A 20,081-nucleotide genomic window follows, 5' to 3' on the forward strand; every position below is an offset into this window, starting at 1 on the left:
GAACATGGGACTTGAACTCACAACCTGAGATGAAGAGTCACATGCTCTACGGACTGAGCCAGCCAGTGCCCCTACAATTAATTCATTACTTACTTTGCTGCCAGTTTAGGTTAGCTTCTATGTTCTTTTAATATGTCTCCATCTTTGGGGCACCTGGGTGGTTCAGTCGGTTAAGTATCCGACTCTTGATTTCAGCTCAGGTCGTGATCTCAGGGTCGTGGGATAAGGCTCCATGCTCAGTAGGGAGTCTGCTTGAGAGTCTCTCTCTCCCTTTCCCCTCGGGGGGAAAAATTTTTTTTAAATATGTCTTCCTCAGGGCGCCTGGGTGGCTCAGTTGGTTAAGCGACTGCCTTCAGCTCAGGTCATGATCTCAGGGTCCTGGGATCGAGCCCCCGCATTGGGCTCCCTGCTCAGTGGGAAGCCTGCTTCTCCCTCTCCCACTCCACCTGCTTGAGCTCCCTCTCTCGCTGTCTCTCTGTCAAATAAATAAATAAAATCTTAAAAAAATATATGTCTTCATCTTTCTCTGAGAACTTCCTTACTTTTAGCACTACAAGATGTTCCATACTTGGTTTGGAATATCCCTGGAATCAACCATTTCTCCAAGGAGCCTGGTTCCTTTTCTTGGAGAATGGTCTTGAGAAACTAAGATCTGGCTGCTGGGTGTGCTCACTGCTACTGGGGTATCATTGCTCAGAGATCCTCTCAGCAGTAAGAGTTAGAAAATACTGATATGTATACTAACCAACGCATACACATTTATATTTACTTCTATATCTGTTCTGTTTTATATACACAAAACCATGAGTTCATAATGATACAAAGATGCACTGTGAGGTAATTCAAGTTAAATGCATGAACAAAACAGGGCAAATAGTACTTGCTCAATAAATGTTAGCAATTATTAGTTATTGAGGTCTGATGATGTGTATATGTTATATATTATGCATCTAATTTTTCATTTTCTTTTTTTTAAAGATTTTATTTATTTGAGAGAGAGAATGAGAGATAGAGAGCACGAGAGGGAAGAGGGTCAGAGGGAGAAGCAGACTCCCTGCTGAGCAGGGAGCCTGATGCAGGACTCGATCCCAGGACTCCAGGATCATGACCTGAGCTGAAGGCAGTTGCTTAACCAACTGAGCCACCCAGGCGCCCTGCATCTAATTTTTCTAGGTCTCAGTTTATTAACTATGAGTGATCACGGCATCTGCCTCTTAACGTGGTTGACAGCTTGGAAGATACACACATGCCCTTGGGTACATGGAAGACTCTTTAGGAGCCCTGAAATTGGACAAACCTGAGTTCTAATTCCAGCTCTGTCACATCCTAGCTGAGTGGACTTGGGCAAATGGCTTAGTCTTGTAAAATCATACAGATTAATTCCTTACAATAAGGCTTGGCCCACTATAAGCCCTCCATAAACTGAGGGTAAAGTATTATTATTCCCAGATTCCGTTGCCTTCATTCATTGAGAAGTTAATGAGGACCAGGATTCTTATATATTTAGTTCAAAAGTTTTAAAAATTGTTCAGTAAACCCTCTAGGCACTTCCTCTGGATGTGGCCCATATTCTGGCGATCCAGAGAGTACTTAGTCCCTGCCTAGCCCTGGAGGATGAAAGGAGACAGGGTCTGACACAGACAGTCCCAGTACCAAAGGGAACAATGCAGGGCTATAGAGAGGAGAGATGCAAGCCTGGAGGAACCTGAAGAGTGGGGTATGAGGACTCATTTGGGGGCAAGGAAGCAGGTACATCTGGATGGGGTTTTGAGATAGGATTAGAAGTTTTCTCGGTGCTGACAATCATCCAGGACTGAGAGAATCACAGGAGCAAAGGCAGGATGGAGGGAAAGCACACAGCGTGCATTTGATTTCTGGAAGAATTGTGGAGCTCTGTGAGTCAGGCAGCAGCCAGTGCTGAGGGAAGAGCTGGGTGGGGGATGCTGGGAACCATGGCTCTTGTCCGCAGACTGCAGCAGAAGAGGCCCAGGCTGGAAAAACCAAGCTTTTCAATGGGTCCCTCGGGTTCTGTTGGGAGCCTGGAAACATTTATGAGAGTCCTGGAAGGGATGAGAGCTTCAAGTCAAGGCTAAAAGGGACTTGGTTGGCCCCTAATGTTTTTTTTTTTCCTTTAAAGATTTTATTTATTTGACAGAGAGAGACACAGAGAGAGAGGGAACACAAGCAGGGGGAGTGGGCGAGGGAGAAGCAGGCTTCCCGCCGAGCAGGGAACCCGATGCGGGGCTCGATCCCAGGACCCCAGGATCATGACCTGAGCTGAAGGCAGATGCTTAATGACTGAGCCACCCAGGCGCTCCTCGCCCCGAATGTTTTGTGAAGAGTGGAGTAGAGACAAAATATTTTTCTCCTTTTTGTGTTCAAGGGAGAGGGTGAAAAGTGATGGGAACACTCAGACCAGTGATGGGGACATTGTTGGGGGAGGTCTAAGTCTGGGGACTGGAAGCCGCTCTCTGCCACTTTTTAAGTTTTATTTCCTATTTAGTGCTTATCACAGCTGCAATTAGGTACTTATCTGAATCACTGTGCAATATCCAGCTCCCTAGGTGAAATAAAAGCTCAATAGGGGAAGAGACCTGACCTATATTGTTTTTCATCACTGTGACCTTGAACAAGGCAATTTCTTTGTGCCTTAGTTTCCCCATCTGTTAGATGAGGATAGTCTTACCAAAAAACATGCATCCAATCCTAAAAAGGCAAGAAAAGCGAGAGAAAAGGAGCACGGAGCAGGTGAGTCAGAGAAAAAACACACACATTTAAGTCCAAATAGGTCCATAATTATATTAAATGTAAATAGGCCAAATGCCCCAGTTAAAAGACAAAAATGGGGGGCACCTGGGTAGCTCAGTCATTAAGCGTCTGCCTTTGGCTCAGGTCATGATCCCAGAGTCCTGAAATTGAGCCCTGCATCAGGCTCCCTGCTCAGCGGGAAGCCTGCTTCTCCCTCTCCCACTCCCCCTGCTTGTGCTCTCTCTCTCACTGTCTCTCTCTCTGTCAAATAAATAAAATCTTAAAAAAAGACAAAAGTGGGCAGACTAGATCGAAAAGCAAAACTCAATTCTGTGCTGCTTACAAGAGACACACATACAACGTAAGGATACAGAGAAGTTTAAGGTAAAGTTTGCAAAAGGATGGTGCATTTAAAAAATGAGCCAAGGGATGCGTGGGTGGCTCAGTGAGTTGGGCATCTGCCTTTGGCTGGGGTCGTGGTCCCAGGTGTCCTGGGACCTCCCGTGTTGGGCTCCTTGTTCAGCAGGAAGCCTGCTTCTCCCTCTGCCTGCTGCCCCCCCTGCTTGTGCTCTCTCTCTCTGACAAATAAATATAATCTTTAAAAAAATGAGCCAATGGGGCGCCAGGGTGGCTCACCCGTTAAGCGTCTGCCTTCAGCTCAGGTCATGATCCCAGGGTCCTGGGATTGAGCCCCACATCGGGCTCTCTGCTCCAGCAGGGAGTCTGCTTCTCCCTCTCCCACTCCCCCTGCTTGTGTTGCTGCTCTCACTAACTCTCTCTCTGTCAAATAAATAAATAAAGTCTTTTAAATAAAATAAAATAAAAAATAAAAATAAAAAGAGCCAAAAGAGAACAGATGTGCTATCTTAATATCAGACAAAGTCCATCCAAGGCAAGAAACATTGAAATAAATAGGAGCACATCATAACAATAAAAAGTCTCGTTCACCAGGAAACTATGACAATCGCAATACCATGCAGTCAATGACATGGTCTCCAAATATCAGAGTATTTGTTTCGTAAGGCTGATGAGAGGATTAAATACATGTGAATGTTTGCCTTCACCTCTGATGAGTGTCAGCCATTACTATTAGTGTTGCAATAGTTGCTGTTATCAGTTTATATTTAACTTAGTTGTTTACTTATTAGTATCATTGTTATTTATTATAGTTCTTCCAGCCCTTATAACAGAGGTGGGGCTGGATTGGTAAGAGACTCCACTGTGCAGATGAAAACACAGGTTCAGAGATGGACAGGGAGTAGTCCAAGTCCCTCAGAACCAGCACTGGCCCAGGGGCTATTTGATGTTCTTTCCCAGGATATTCCTCACATATCTTCACCAGCCTAGCACTTCTCTGGCTGGCTAGCCTGCCTTCCTTCCAACCACAGTGATTCCCCTGAATTCCCCCCACCTCCTCTCCTTTTGTGCCAGTCACTGTGTAGGCTCCAGTGTTAAAACAATGACAAACAGACCCTTCCCAGACTATGGGGTTTTTCCAATCTAGTGGGCAAAGCAGAGATAAGTCAAATAATGGCACAGACATAATAAAATCAGTTACGAAGTGAAGGTTCATCAAGCTAAGAGGACAGCCAATCAGGCTTTGCCTTAGAGAGGTCAGGGAGAGCTTCCTGTAGGAAGTGACCTTGGAAGGATCACCAGTCTGAAAAGTTAGTTACTTCCAAAACCAGTTACCTCCTCCAGTGTTAGCTACCTCCAATAGGCAGTGATTCATTCGTTTGTTCATTCATTCATTCATTCATTCATTCAATTATTCATTTATTGAACTCCCATACCGTAGGTGCTAGGCATCACTCAAGGATGCAGTGGGGACAAAACAGGCAAAATTCTTTCCAGGATGGAGCAGAGTGGGATAAAGGGAGAGAAGCAAAAGAATGAACGAGATCATTCTGTAAATGGGTAACTCCTGGGAAAGAAATAAAATAGAACGAGGGAAGAGTAAGTGTCCCCCCTTTTTCAAAACAAGATCCATAAAAACCCATCTAATCGAAGCTGCCACCTTCTCCCGAGGCCATGGGTACCTTATCACCTCTGGCAGAGGGTGCCGGTAGGAGAAACTCTTTCCAGCAGCCCTGCTTGCTCAGTCGCTCACCTAACGATTAATTGAGTTTCTTCTCTGTGCAAAAGGGAACCTTTCGGGGATCAGACAGACCACGTGAGGGGTGGGGGTCCTGTGTGCCCTTGGGTGATCGCTTCCCCTCGAGACCTTGGGTCCACATCTGTAATTAGGGCTTAAGGGTGGGTTATCCAGAAGTCCCAGAGCTGCACCGACGGTCAATTCTGAGCTCCTTAAGGAAATACCTTTTAGGGCTGTCCTCCCAAAAGCCCCCCCAAGGTGAGAGTGCGTGGACGGGAGTGTTTATCCCCATTTCGCAGATGAGCAAGATGAAGCTCACACGGGAACGGTGAGTCCCGAAAAGCAGCGCGGCGCGGATTGGCGAAGAGACTCCAGTCCGGAGACCCCGACCCCGGCCCCGGCCCCGGCCCCCGCCTCCGCCCCCGCCCCCGCCCCCGCTCCGGGTGGCGCTGCAGCTTCTGCCCCTTTAAGAACGCCCCGCGGAAACAGGCAGGAAGGGGGTGGTGCTTGCTCCCGAGACGGATGTGCGTACGGACCAATGGGTGCTGCAGTCGCAGCAGCGGCGGCCAATGGGCGCGGTGGGGGCGGGGCCAGGCGCCCGAACCTGGTTCCCGAGGCGCGGCGGCCGCGGCTGGGGGCGGGGAGGGGGGCGCAGGACCCCAGGCGGGGGTCCCGGAGCCGGAGGCACGTGTCCCGGGGCGCCGGCAGGGTTGCGCCGGCTGGGGGCGCTGCCCAGGCCTGGGCTGGTCTGGGTGCTGGGGCGATGGGGGCTGGGGCCGATGGGCGGGGCCAAGGGCCGCGGGGGGAGGCGAGCCCGGGGGCGCGGAGGGTCGGAGTGCTAGAGGGGGCGCGGCCGAGCGCGGGCGGCCGGGGGTGGGAACCAAAGGGGACTGAGGGGAGTGGGTGGGGGCGGTGCTGGCAGGGAAGTGCAGGGCTGGGGGCCCCGAGGGGTGCGGGGGGTCGGGGGCCCCAGACTGGTGGCGTCAGACAGGCATGAGGCGTTGGGGGCCTGGGTGGGAGGTTGACGGAGAGCCAGGCCGGGGCGGGGGAGCGTCTGGAGGGCGTACGGTGTTAGGCGATCGGGAGAGGGGCGTCTGGGGACATCAGGGTGTTTACGGTCGACTGAGTGGCTGTGGGGGGAGCTGGCCCGGGCTGGGGGCGGTAGTTGGGGGAGGGGGGAGGGGGAGTTATGCGGGCGCAGGGGATTGTGGGGGTGGGGGCTGGGAGGGTCTCAGAAAATGGGGCCGAAGCCCGGAAGGAGCAGGCAGGTGAGGGTTAGGGAGGAGATGCTGTGGGTTAGAATGAAGGCTAGGCTCTACCACCTCCGAGCTTGGGTCCTGGGGCGGGGGGGGGGGGGGGGGGGGGGCAGCTGTTCAAGCCAGAGGAGGAGGCTGTAGAATGCTGTGGGGGTCTTGACCACTCCTGTAAAGGAGGCTACTTTGAGAGAGTGATCAGGAGGTTTGAGGAGAGGTGAAAGGGCTCCCAGGGAAGGGTTTAGGTCAGGGTCCTTGGTGTTGGGGAGTGGTATTAGATTCAGGGTATGGGAAGAAAAGGCTTGGGATTTCTAGTGGCAACCCTTAGGAGAAGGGGCAGCTGGAGATAGGGAGTCCTGTTAAAGATTCAATTCCCTTTGGGCTCTAAAAATAGATTTCCTGAGACTTCAGTCACCCTAAAAAAAATCCTAGCACCCCCTCTGGGCATTTAATCTGATAAAGCCCCAGGTTTAAATTCTGTCCCTGGAGTTGCCTTGCTCTGTGACCTTGGGCAAATAGCTTTGCCTCTCTGGGCCTCAATTTCCTTTTCTGTAAAATATGGAGGGGGGGATGTTTCCTACTTCTCTGGGTATTTGTAAAAACTAAAAAAATAATTAGCTGTAAAACAGCTTACATTGTTTGAAACTGATTGATCCCCAGGGTTTGATGTGTGGGGCAAGCATGTGTTGTTCTTTATCCTCTGTATAGATGAGGAAATTAAGGCCTGGTGCCCCTAAGTCACACAGCAGGTGATTGGCTGTGTGGTGAATGGATGCAGAGGAGAATTTGAGGGTGGGATTCTTACCCCATCCATTCCCCCTACCAGGGCCAATTCCCGTCCCCCCAGCAGCATGGCATCCTGTGCTGAGCCCTCTGCCTCAGGGCCTGAGCCCACTGCCCCACTGCCTGCTGGGGTCCCACCACTTGAGGACTTCGAGGTGCTGGATGGGGTGGAAGACGCAGAGGGCGAGGAGGAGGAGGAAGAGGAGGAAGAAGACCTGAGTGAGCTGCCACCACTTGAAGACGTGGGGCAGCCTCCATTGGAGGAGGCTGAGCAGCCTGGGGCCCTGGCCCGAGAGTTCCTGGCCGCCATGGAGCCTGAGCCCGAGCCTGCCCCAGCCCCGGATGAGTGGCTGGACATCCTGGGTAAGGAGCAGGGGTGGTTTGGGTTGACCCACATGGCCCGGACAGCTCAGGTTCAGGAATGACGTTGGCCTAGGCCCTCTTCTCCCCTGAGCCTCATTTTCCCCTCTCTGCTATTCAGTAGGTTGGAAGTAAAACATGTAACCACGGTGATCGCCCGCCACAGGCAACTGGTTGAGACACTTCATATCTAAGAACCCCTTTCATTGTCACATGCACACGTGCACACGCATGTCATGTTATGTCCCTGTTTCCCAGAGCTGCTAAGAGCAGCTCAGAGAGGCTGAGTCACCTGCCCAGGACCACACAGCCAGTATGCCGGGTGCTGGCAGTTCCTAACCCCCACTATTGCGTTTTTTGGCATTTGTCTGACAAGTGCTTGTCCCCTGAAAATGTGTTCAGGGGTCAAATAGATCTGGAGAACATCCCATCTTGTTCAATCCTCTGCCTGGCTCATAGCATACATTGGCATTGTGACTGTTCAGAGAAGTCCTACAAGAAAGAAACTAGGGGAACCCACACATGTGCCCCACCATGTACCCCATGATAGCGACTCTGGAAACTAGAGAAACATATTGCTACTGGTACTGTTACTAGTATATTAAATAACGTTAGTATCTGCTAATAAATGTGGTAGTGAAACATCATTAATTAGATCATGGATACTGATATTGAAGCAATAGTATCAAGTAATCCCGATTTGATGATGGAGAATTGTTACTATTATCATCTCTACTGTTGATAGAAATGTTACTTCTAAAAATAACACCAGGTTGGGGTGCCTGGGTGGCTCAGTCAGTTAAGTGTCTGCCTTCAGCTCAGGTCATGATCTCAGGATCCTGGGATCGAGTCCCACATCGGGCTCTTTGCTTCTCCCTCTCCATCTGCCCCTTCCCCAGCTCATGCTCTCTCTCATTCTCTCTCTCTCAAATAAATCAATAAATATAATATTAAAAAAGTAAAAATAATACCAGGTAATACTGAGCACTGGGTCTGTGCCAGGCCTGTGCATCATATTTTAGCCTCACAACAACCCTGTGATGTAATTCTTACCATATCCCCATCTTTTTTTTTTTTTTAAGATTTTATTTATTTGAGAGAGAGCGAGCGCACAATAAGGGAGAGGGTCAGAGGGAAAAGCAGATAAGGGGCTCAATCCCGGGACTCCGGGATCATGACCCAGGCCCAAGACAGATGCTTAACCAACTGAGCCACCCAGGTGCCCCACCATATCCCCATCTTATAGATGAGGGAACTGAGGCACAGAGAAGTGGAGGTGCTTGCCCAACAGACAGCCTCCTTTGCTATATTAGAATTTGGGAAGCTCTTCTTTACTGATATCAAGAGCTGCCCTGCTTCCCGTCTGAGCACGAACCTGACTCCATTTATATTTGAGCCAGCCGTTTTCTGAGGTCAGAATTTGGGCTTCTGAACAAGGAAACTGAGGCCTTGAGAGGGTACGTGATTTGCCCAGAGTCTACCGCGATAAGAGGCAGTGCTTGGTTGTAACCCTACCAGCACATCCACCATCCGTGCCCAGAAACTTAGAGACACAGGGTTTCCTAGGGAACCACTGATCTGAGACTGGATATGAGGCATGTACAAGTTGGGGAACAGTACAGAAATTTGGAACATTCTAGAATATTCCAGAATATTTATAGATATTTCCCTGTTCCTCACCTTTAGTCAAAGGTCCATTCGGAATTATGGTATATTCCAAACTGGTGGAATAATATGGTATCCAGGTAAATGTCGGGAATATGGATGACTGCAGATATCAGTCTGATGGGCCTCACAGGTGTAAGCCCTCATTTGCCTTATGGTGGTCATGGGAAGACAGTGGCTGTCTTTGTTGTGGGAGTTCCTTGAGTGGATTCGTGAGGGTGCTGGGCCTCATGGCTGCTCAGTAGCTATTGGCCGTGGTCATTTGGCCATTCCTGTGATTGCTTGGGGCTTGGAGGAAAACATGGGCTGTGGGCCCATCAGGGGGACTGTTGCTTATAGGCCCTCTGGCTGCTTAACTTTGAAATGTGATGTGGTGCTTTGGTAGGGACACCTGGTGTCACAAATACTCTGTTAACCAAGCAAACTGCTCACTCAGTGTCACCAGGGTTCTCCCTGATGACCCCATTTCATGGCTAGGTAAATCGAGGCTCAAATGTTGAAGGGCTGAATTGGAACCTGGAGAGGGAGTGAAGGGTGGCTCCAGAGTCTCTTGCTTGGACATCCCTGCTAGCCTGACTCTGCTGGGCAGGATGACTTTTCTCAGCTCTTTGCCCTGACTGAATCTTAATTTTTTTTTTTTAAGATTTTATTTATTTATTTGTCAGAAGGGGAGGGTGTATGTGCAATGAGGGGGAGTGGCAGGCAGAGGGAGAAGCAGGCTCCCTGCTGAGCAAGGAGCCCAATGAGGGACTCGATCCCAGGACCCCAGGATCATGACCTGAGCCAAAGGCAGACGCTTAACCGACTAAGGCACCCAGGTGTTCCAAGTCTTAAATTTTCTTAACATAATGGTCAGACGGGCCATTATCATCACCCCTCAAATTGATCCTTTCATGCCTAGTGTCCAGACAGGGACAGTCCCAGGGGCATGGGGTCACTTACCCAGTAAGTGGCAGAACAGCTGTTTGAGGCTCAGCTGGCTGCTGGGAGAGGGGTACTTGGGGAGCAGGCACGCATCTGACCTGCCCAGTGACAGGCTGCTTGTCCCTGGTCCCCGGCAGGGAATGGGCTGTTACGGAAGAAGACGCTGGTCCCAGGCCCACCTGGCTCGAGCCGCCCAGCTAAAGGCCAGGTAGTCACTGTGCAGCTGCAGACCTCGCTGGAGAATGGCACTCGGGTGCAGGAAGAACCAGAGCTGGTGTTCACCCTGGGTGACTGCGACGTCATCCAGGTGGGAGGGCGCAAGGGGCCTGGCAGCTGGCCTGGGGCTGAGTGGAGGAGGCCCATTGGGGTGGAGGGGAGGTGGTGGTGGCTGGAGGGCAGAGGCTGGGCGGGGGGGTAAGGCGGTGGTGGGGTCAGAGCAGGCATGGCATTGCTCCTCTGTACCTGAGCCTGCCTGACCCTCTTGTCCCACATACCCAGGCCCTGGATCTCAGCGTTCCGCTCATGGATGTGGGGGAGACAGCTATGGTCACTGCTGATTCCAAGTACTGCTATGGCCCCCAGGGCAGGTGAGAACCTGTTACCAGCAGGGTCCCCATGAGGGACCCCTTTGCTTACCAATTTTATAGAAAAAGAAACTGAGACTTAGGGATGGGAAGTCACTCATCAAGTCAGGTAGCTCATGGGTGGCCAGGTACTTCCCTTCCGTTTTACTGAGGAGGGGGTGACAGTGGGGCCAGCTCCCAAGTCTTGAGCCTTCCCCCCCGCCCCCCTGCTCCCTAGCCAACCCAGTGTGTCTAGGGTTCATTCATGGTGGTTGCTGGGTCTGAGTGCTGCTCTTGCCCCATCCCCCAGCAGGAGCCCATACATCCCCCCACACGCGGCCCTGTGCCTGGAGGTGACCCTGAAGACTGCCGTGGATGGGCCTGACCTGGAAATGCTCACCGGGCAGGAGCGTGTGGCTCTGGCCAACCGGAAGCGGGAGTGTGGCAATGCCCACTACCAGCGGGCCGACTTCGTGTTGGCTGCCAATTCCTACGACCTCGCCATCAAGGCCATCACCTCTAGCGCCAAAGGTGACTGCCAAGTCAAATCCTGCCGCCCCCTGCAAAGACATCCACTAGTGCCAGAAACATCCAGCCACAGAGGGACTCAGACTCAGAATGTTCTAGAATATACCAGAATATGGATAGATGTTCAACTGTTCCTACCTTTAGGCTAGAGTCCACTGTAGAGTTATGGTGTGTCCCCGATCAATGGAATGTTACAGAACGCAGGTAGATGTTGGAATGTGGGTGACCATAGACCGTGTCAATCCATGTGCCCTGTAGTTAAGCCTTCGCATTGCTTAGGCTCCATCTTAACAGACTACTTAGGAGTGCCCTGAGGATGGGGTGGTCTTGACCTGTGTTAGAGATAGGGAAACAGACCAGAGAGGCTTGAGGTCCTCTGAAGAATAGATGGTGGAGGCCCTGCCCCTGGGAATTTAGAGCCTCTCTCTCTCCAGTCTCTTGGGACTGGGGGTACTCAGAGGCCCTCCCCACCAAGTCTCTTCTGCCACCAGGTACAGAGGGAGTGGGCCTTGGCCTGGGTCACACAGTGTGGGGAGTGCCTTTCCCTGGGTTAGAAGGTGGCCGGCCCTCTACAGATGGGCGGCTGTGGGGTGCCGACGGCATGGTAACCATGGCCACGGTTGAGCGCCATCCCCCCACAGTGGACATGACATTCGAGGAGGAGGAGCAGCTCCTGCAGCTGAAGGTGAAATGTCTGAACAACCTGGCAGCCTCACAGCTGAAGCTGGACCACTACCGCGCCGCTCTGCGCTCCTGCAGCCTCGTGCTGGAGCACCAGCCTGACAACATCAAGGCTCTCTTTCGCAAGGGCAAGGTGAGCTGCGGGCTGCAGGTGGACGGACCACAAGCCATGGGCAGATGGTATGCATAAGCTACAGGTGGGCAGGCTAATTCCCCCCACCCAGAGCAGCGGGGCCGGTTCCAAACTCTGGATTTGAGACGGGCATGGGCATCAACCAGGCAAGCTCTCTGGGGTACAGGTGGGGAAACTGAGTCCCAGACAGGCGCTGGGGTGTGGTCTGGATCATAGCAATTCATTGACTGAGGCCAGACTCGATCCCTAGGTCTTAGGTTCCCTCTTATCCCTGACACTGCTCTGTGGCCCTTTGGTGACTGCTCCTTGCATATAACCAACCCTCCACGGTTCACATGTCTCTCGAGTAAAAAGCCAAGTCCTCATTGCAGCCCTTGGGGCTCTGAGTCATCTGGTTCTCCCTCCATCACCTTCCACCTCTCCTCTTCCTTCTCTCCATCCTGCTCAGCTTCCTCACTGCTTGCTGCCCAGGTCAGGGCCGTTCCCACCCTAGGGACATTGCACAGGCTTGCCCTCTGCCTGAAACATTCACGCCCCAGACTCCCCTCCCCCCACCCATGGGTCCCTCTTTCACCTCTTTCAGATCTTTGCTCTGATGTCACCTCCTCAGGAAGCTCTCCCTGCCACACCCACCTGACCCCCTGCCCTGTCTTCATGTTTTCCGTGTTGCTGTCAGCACAGGCAGGTGTCATTGTGGTTGTTATGTCCCTTACTAGAAGCTGGAGATTTTTGTCTCTTTCACTCCCTGGTAAATCTCTAGCCATGCAAACGGGGCCAGGTACACAGTGGGTGTCCAGTAAGTGCTATGGAATGTAGGGATGAATTTGGCCTGTGTAGACTTGACTGTAATTGCTTTTGCCCCCATCTCTGTTCATCCCTACCCTTGTGTGTGTCTGTGTGCGTATGTGTTGGGGGGAGAGGTTCAGCACCTTTTAGCAGTAAACTGAGGATGAGACACAAGCAAATGGCGGGCCACCTAGCCTGTTTATGAGAGGCATGAGCAGGGCCTGCCTCCAACCAGCATTTTTTTTTACTTGTGTGTAGGGTTCTGTGTAGAAGTGTGGGAAGAAGATGCTGTCTATTTTTTAGGGGTCTGTAATCCTCTTGGGGGCAGTGGGATTGTCTGGCTCATGTAGCCTCACACACGCTTATATTTGCTGGTTGTAGGCAACAAACCTATTCAAACAGATTCAAGCAAGAGGAGGAATTAATAACTTGTGGAACTGCCAAGTATGGGATGTTGGCTTCAGGCGTGGCTGGATCCAGGCGTTAGCAATGTTGTAGGGATGCTGTGCCTGTCTGCTGTGGGTTTTCCCCTCAGGATGACCAAGATGCTTCTTCCTTTTCCCTCAGAAGTTCAAGGCTGGGGTGCCTGGGTGGCTCAGTCGTTAAGCATCTGCCTTCGGCTCAGGTCATGATCCCAGGGTCCTGGGATTGAGCCCCGCATCTGGCTCTCTGCTCAGCGTGAATCTGCTTCTCCCTCTGCCACTCCGCCTGCTTGTGTTCCCTCTCTCGCTGTGTCTCTCTCTGTCAAATAAATAAAATCTTAAAAAAAAAAAAAAAGCTCAAGGCTTTCATCCTGCCCACTCAGTATCTGGTCTCTCAGTGACACCAGCATAGTTCAGATGGATCTCATTGGCTGGCTCTGAATCATTCACTGTAGTCAAAGCTTTGGAAATGCTCATTTGGCTTCTTGAGCCAGCTAGGGTAGCAAGAGAGGAGGTGAGGCCAGCACCTAGGTTTCCTGCAAAGTCTGAGACAGACATGCAGGGGAGGTAACAGACTGGGACACTGAGCCTAGTGGGGCGCTTATGTAGTCTGAGGGCTCGGGAACGGTATACAGGTGGCTGGATCCCTGGGATGATTGTTGGTGATAGATTTGGGACTGGTCGGGGTGGCCAGGAGCCTGGCAGGGCTGGGCCTTTTGAAGAAGATCCTGGTGCATTGTGGTTCCAGAGTGATGCCATCCATTTCCTCCCATAGGTGCTGGCCCAGCAAGGGGAGTACAGTGAGGCCATCCCCATTCTGAGGGCAGCCCTGAAGTTGGAACCTTCCAACAAGGTGAGCAGAAAGGAGGCAACCTTCAGACTTGCCCTGCCCGCCTGTCTGGGAAGTCATCCTGTGGTCTTTGCCTTGTTCTTCTTGCTGTGGCTCTTTCTATGGTGTTCCAGCCTGGGCAGTGACAGGGAGAGGGTGGGCGGCTGAAGAGTCCCAGCCAGTTTGCTGAGACCCTCATGACCCCTGCATAGGTGGTTTGGGCTCACCCCTCCCCCACAGGGATCCCAGAGGCCAAGGGTGCCACCAACGTGGCCAGGTCAGTGTCCTCAGCTTTTCTACCAAAATCTTCTTCTCTCCTGGCCACCTTGTGCTCTTTCCCATCCAGTGGTTACTTAGGGGAATAGAGATGGCAGCCTCCACTTTGCTGATGCCCAGAGAGGGGCAGATGGAACTTTCGTGTCCCACTGGCCCTAGCCCCAAAGTGACCAGGGGCCCCGGAAAGGCAGAGCATCAGAAATGATGGTCAGGTTCGCTGCTGCCACTGCGTGTTCTTAGCCCAACTGACACCCACCTCTTGCAGACGATCCACGCAGAGCTTTCGAAACTGGTGAAGAAGCACGCGGCCCAGAGGAGCACAGAGACCGCCCTGTACCGGAAAATGCTGGGGAACCCCAGCCGGCTGCCTGCCAAGTGTCCTGGCAAGGGTGCCTGGGTGAGCTGGGGCTGGCAGGCACAGGGATGCTCCCAGAGGAGGGGCAGGGGCTAAGGGCGGGGCATGCCACCCAGAAGGAGTTTCTTCATTTTGTAAGCATTGATGTCCCTGTCAGCTGGGCTGTGTTGGACCATGTTGGGGACACAGAGAAACCTCAGCCCTGTGCAGCCAGGGCTAGAGCAGAAGATGGAACACAACCTGTAGTGCTCAGGGTGGGGAGTGATAGCTCTTTCAGAGGGGAAGGGGAGGTGTTCTAGAACAGAGGACACTTGGCTTGAGTTTTGTTGTATGAATAGGAGTTTGGCGGAAGGTGGGAAAGGCATTGTCAGGCAGTGGTTTGCTGGGAGGCCTGTTTGGGCCATGTTGATAGCTGAAGCCCGCGGTATCGGTCTTGACCGCCCTCCAGCCTTCTCTTCCCTCCCCTTTATCCACAGTCCATCCCCTGGAAGTGGCTGTTTGGGGCAACTGCTGTTGCCCTGGGGGGCGTGGCTCTCTCTGTGGTCATCGCTGCCAGGAACTGACCACCCAGGTGGCCACCACCCCCTCGCACACCGTGGACCCCGCCCCGCGCTCCCTAACTTCCCCAGGCTCCCTGTCCACTGCCCTGTCTGATCTAACCCCCTCCTCTGGGGCAGGAGCAGTGAGGTGTGGGGGCCACGTGGCCCCAGTGAGCCAGGAGGGACTATGGCCCTATAGGAGGAAAGTGAGGCAGGGCCCGGGCTCCATGTCCAGCCCGGAGGGAGGGGGCCTTCATTCCTCCAGACCCAATTCCCATTCCCACCCCCACCCCCTTGGGTTAGGTCTCAACAGAGGCCGGCCAGAGTTTCTCCTTCCCAACAGGCCTAGGGGCAGCCCTTCCCCAACCCAGTCCCTGTCCAAGCGTCAACCCCCACCCACACCGCCTGCTGCCCTCTGTCCAGGTTCTCCCTCCCACCCCTTCAGTGAAATAAAGCCTCCTACCCCGCACTCTGCCGCCTCCAGTCCCTTCTTCCACTGTCACTTGGGGCTGGGCCAGAGACAACCTGTGTTACATCCAGGGTCATGCAGGACTAGAGCGGGGGGTATCTCCTCCCAGGCCACGGCAGACTTGCTTTACAAAGGGGGCAACAGAGGCCTGGAGAAGTGGGGCGATGCGTTCAGGGTACACAGCTGGGCTCTGCGGGGGTTCACACCCAGTTATGCTGGTTACTCTACTGCTCTCGTTTCTGTTGCCCCATCTGGGGATCCTGACAGGATCTAACTGGGGACAGTGCTGAGACCTGAGCGACCACAGTAGGCTGGCTATACGGCAAGCATACAGCCCCATGTCTGGGTAACAGCATAGCCAGTGCAAAGGCCCTGGAGCAGGATTGAGCCCGGTACGTTTAAGGTTGAGAACAGTGTGTGGTCAGCAGAACTGGACCCTGTGGGGCCTCAGGGACTATGGGGAGGGGTTAGGTTTGATTCTGGGAGTTCCTCTTGATCTCCTTTACTTCTTCCCCCAACCTGGGGCTGTAGGAGCTTCTCCCTTAAATGCTGCCCACCATCACAGCCAGAACAGGCAGAGCCAGTGGTCAGGCCTCTGCCAGCACAGCACCTGAGACCCTTCTCTTGGCTTCATCCTGCCTCAGGGAGAGGAGATCTCCAGGAACAGATCATCGCTACAAGTATCTGTTCTGCACCTGTCCCCTAACAGCTGCAGGAGGGAAAGCCACTGGCCAGAGCCACCCAGCAGAAGGTAGCTGTTAGGCCTTGACCTTGCCTGCTCCAGGCCCCTGCTCTATGAGCCACCTGGATGACTCTCTGGGCACAGATCTGTGGGTGGCTTGAACCTGTTCCTCCTTTCCACCATTCAGCCTTCTTAAACTTATACTTTGTACTCAGCAGGGGGTCTGTGGGTGGTGCTGCGGTAGGGGCTGTGGGTTGGCCAGGCTTGGGGGGCCAGAGTCCTCGATAGGACACCCCCTCTTTCCCTGGTCTTTCTGACCTCAGGCTGGGAAGCTGGCCTGAGTGGTGACCAGCGGGAAGGTGGGCTGGCAAGGGTGACTTCCTAGCCTGGGTTGTGAGGGTCATTGCTCCCGCTGATCATGTGCTGGCATGCCATTAGTTCACCAGGGACCCACAGTGGCTTCATTCTATGCCCATCCTTCGCATATTCTGGAGACAAGTCCTTTGTCGGATAGGTATATCATGAATATTTTTCCCATTCTGGAACTCACTTTTCATTTTCTTAGAGCAGACGTTTTAAATTTTGATGAAGTTCAGGTTATGTTTTTGTCAGTATTTGCTAATCAGGTTTGCAGGGATTTTCTAGGCTTTCTTTTAAATGGTTTATGGCTTCAGTTTTTCTATGGAGATCCATGATTCATTTTCAGTGAATGTTTGTATGCGGTGTGAGGTTGGAGTTGAGGTTCATTTTCCAGATAGCCTATCCAGTTCTAGAAACGTCTGTGGGGAAGACGTTCTTTTCCCTAGCAAGTTATTGTGGCAGTCTTATTAAAAATCAGCTGATGACACATGTGAGTCCTCTGGCCTCTGTTCGATGCTCAGGGTCTTTGTGTCCTTGGGGTCTCTTTGTCCTCTTCGTGGGTCTCACACTGGGTTCCATGCTGTCCTGAAGCCTGTAGCTTTTTAGTAATGCTGGAGTCAGGCTTTGCTCCAAGGTTCTTTTGGTTGTGCCCATTATTAGCTGAGCATACCGAGGCCCAGAAAGGAGTCAGGTCCTGCCCAGGGTCCCATCACGTGGACACAAAAGACAAGATTAGGCCCAAGTCAGCCTACCTTCAGAGCCCATGCTCTGACCACCAGCCAGTTCTACACCTCCCTGCAAGTTAGAGCCAGGAAACGAGAGAGGCTTTGAATGCCATGGCCAGGAGTGTGAACTTTAGTATGTTCATTCCCTTGGTCATTCCATCCTCAATGGTCTGGGGGGGAAGGTGGGGGGGGACAGGGTGTCCAGGATGAGGGGCAGTGAAGTTTCCCTGAAGGCACAGGAGTCCTTTGGCAGGCGTGAAGAGTGCTCCCAGGACTGGCATGGCATGCGCAAAGGTGTGCTGGACAGCTAGGATGGAGTTTTCTTTCATATGAAAACATATACCAGTGCCTCCTGTATACTTGGTCTTAGGCAGTGAGTCAGCCTGACCCTTGAGAGGTGCAGCTCACAGTGGGCTGTGAATTGGAAGTGAGCATGATAGAATGAGCTGTGTGTGTGTGTGTGTGTGTGTGTGTGTGTGTGTGAGGGGGGTGGGTGGGGGGGCATTCACATCTCCTAAGCACTTCAGCCATCTCACATCATCATTAAAGGACAACCTCCTGGGTCACCCAGCGTGGGACCATCAGGTCCTTGAATGCCTGTCTTCTATTTCTTCTCCTGGTGGAACTCCCTTTCATGCCTTTCCATGCAGACGGGGCTGGTTCCCCACCAGCCTTCAGGGGTGGGTCTGCAACCCAAGCCTGACCAACCAGAGCATTCTAGGCCCCTGGCCACACTGATTGGCTCCTAGATGGTCATGTTACCCACAATGAGCCAATCAAAGCCTGCTCTGATACTTCTGGAGCCATGGGGAAGTAGGTGCTCTTTTCTAGGGGCTGCTGAGCTGGTGGAATGATGGCCTGGTACTGCTGTGGTTATCTTTGTCTCTACAAAGAGGGTCCTGAGAGTTAAGGCCACCCAGAGAGCAGAGCTGAGAGAGCAACCTGGACATGTCCTGGTGACCCCATTCAGCTCCTGGAGCTAGCTGGGCCTGGAGTCTGTCATTTCTTTAGACATTAGAGCCAATAATTGTTTTTGCCTGAGTCAGCCTAGGTTTTCTGTTGCATGTGGGCATTTGGGGGCGGGGGGTCTGCCGGGTTATATCAGTTTTGTTCTGTGGCCTGCTGTGTCTTCCTTGGGGAGCCTCCCTCACTGGGCAGTGGACAGAAAGGAGTGATCATAAATGCTTGTGGGCAGATGGGTGGGTGGAAGAAAATTACCATGGAGTCATCAGTCACCTGGGCTGATGGAGGTATTTTAACCGACGTTGAAAATTTCCTAGGAGGTCTAGCAAGCACACAGGCCACCTTTGAGGAAGAGTCTGCACGGCCATCACTACAAACTGTTCCCAGGTAATGCTAGGCCTTACCTTCTTAATGGCTCGTGGTGAAGATAATACAGCTGATTCATGAAGCAAAATGGAGGTTTGAGGGCACTTCAAGGCCCTACTGATGTAGATCAGTAAAGAAATAACTAAGCAGGCCTAGGTTGTCCAAACCCTGCACGTTCCCAAGAAAGGACCTGGGCAGGTCACGTCTAAGTTCTTGGGATAGTCTTTTTTTTTTTTTTTTTTTAGATTTTATTTATTTGACAGAGATACACAGTGAGAAAGGGAACACAAGCAGGGAGAGAGGGAGAGGGAGAAGCAGGCCTCCCGCGGAGCAGGGAGCCTGACGCGGGGCCCTGGGATCATGACCTGAGCCGAAGGCAGATGCTTAACGACTGAGCCACCCAGGTACCCCTTGGGATGTTCTGATAGTCTATGCTAACAGTATAATTTAGGGTGGGGCTTTTGGTCCCATAGTTTCAGCTTGACCTGTGGAGGGGCTGGAGACTGAGGTTAAGCACATGGGTGGTCAGCCCTCTTTTCCACTAAAAACCCTGGACAACAAGGCTCGGGTGAGCTTCCCTGGTTGGCAGTACTCCGTGCGCGTTGTGGCAAAGTTTGCTGGGAGAATTAAGGGGTCTGCACTTGGATGCTTGCCTTGTTTCTCCTGGTCTCTGCCTTATGCACTCTTTTCCTTTCACTGTAATCAGTCATAGCCATGAATATCACAGCTAGACTTGCTGGCTTTGAGATGCCCAGTTGAGGGAACAGTGGAGCAGGCACGGGACCCTGGGGCTGCATGCTGGCTGCCCCACCATGCAGAGGGGCTAGCTCCAAAGTGAGCGCTGTCATGGATCTTTGTATTCTCTCTGCTACAAAATAGTACATTTCAAAATCCCTAAGGCTCATTGGCTGACTGAGCAGCTAAGCGGGTAGGAGGCTGTGGGACAGCTGTGCAGAGATGTGGCTCTAAGGGCTGTGGGCTGCAGAAATTTTAAGGTGTTCCTGAGGTTTCTTATTGTGTATCATCCCAGGAGTAGAAGTGAGACAGACCTCACTACTGTGATTATGTTGTTATTGGGCACAGTTGACTTTATTTATTTTTTAATTTTTTAAAAAGATTTTATTTATTTGACAGAGAGAGCGAGAGCAGGAACACAAGCAGGGGGAGTGGGAGAGGGAGAAGCAGGCTTCCCGCTGAGCAGGGAGCCCAATGCGGGGCTTGATCCCAGGACCCTGGGATCGTGACCTGAGCGGAAGGCAGACGCTTAACGACTGAGCCACCCAGGCACCCCGGGCACAGTTGACTTTAAGATATGGAGATAATTTGGGTGGGCCTGGCCTCATTGGTTGCAGATGAGGAAGTCAGAGAGACTTGAACTATGAGAGGGATTCAACATTCAAAATTCTCCCTCTCAAGAAAGGCAGGCTCTCTATTACTGAGGTGGAGGGGGCCATGTGGCTAGCACTTGAGAGTGGCCCCCAGCTGACAGCAAGGAAGTGGGGACCATAGTCCTATAGCCACCAGGAAATGAGTTCCACCAGCAACCTGAAGAAGCTTGGACATGGATCCTTCTTCT

The 20,081-nt window shown here is 52.4% G+C and overlaps 1 protein-coding gene across 4 annotated transcripts; it reads left to right on the forward strand.

Annotated features, from left to right (window-relative positions):
- The first annotated feature begins 5,438 nt into the window (after nucleotides 1-5,438).
- FKBP8 (FKBP prolyl isomerase 8) lies at nucleotides 5,439-15,409 on the forward strand. 4 transcript variants are annotated; one of them, XM_028087114.1, is made up of 9 exons: nucleotides 5,439-5,527; nucleotides 6,923-7,242; nucleotides 9,966-10,135; nucleotides 10,327-10,415; nucleotides 10,702-10,922; nucleotides 11,495-11,733; nucleotides 13,717-13,794; nucleotides 14,312-14,443; nucleotides 14,878-15,409. In XM_028087114.1, the coding sequence occupies exons 2-9, from the start codon at nucleotides 6,948-6,950 to the stop codon at nucleotides 14,962-14,964; spliced, it is 1,311 nt and encodes a 436-aa protein (XP_027942915.1). In that variant the 5' UTR covers nucleotides 5,439-5,527; nucleotides 6,923-6,947; the 3' UTR covers nucleotides 14,965-15,409. The 4 variants fall into 4 exon arrangements, with proteins under 4 accessions (XP_027942915.1, XP_027942918.1, XP_027942916.1 ...); XM_028087117.1 differs by having other exon boundaries at nucleotides 11,561-11,733; XM_028087115.2 differs by having other exon boundaries at nucleotides 5,445-5,527; nucleotides 10,705-10,922.
- The last annotated feature ends 4,672 nt before the right edge of the window (nucleotides 15,410-20,081 follow it).

The sequence above is a fragment of the Eumetopias jubatus genome, unplaced genomic scaffold, assembly GCF_037043125.1.
Source record: "Eumetopias jubatus isolate StellerSeaLion01/CBP00866 unplaced genomic scaffold, mEumJub1_p1.0 scaffold_1, whole genome shotgun sequence".
NCBI classification, from domain to species: domain Eukaryota; kingdom Metazoa; phylum Chordata; class Mammalia; order Carnivora; family Otariidae; genus Eumetopias; species Eumetopias jubatus.

Coding starts and splice junctions, on each gene's coding strand:
- FKBP8 (XM_028087114.1), top strand. CDS start 6,948: ATGGCATCCTGTGCTGAGCCCTCTGCCTCAGGGCCTGAGCCCACTGCC. Junction 10,136..10,326: donor GTGACTGCGACGTCATCCAG/GTGGGAGGGCGC, acceptor CCACATACCCAG/GCCCTGGATCTCAGCGTTCC. Junction 14,444..14,877: donor GTCCTGGCAAGGGTGCCTGG/GTGAGCTGGGGC, acceptor CTTTATCCACAG/TCCATCCCCTGGAAGTGGCT.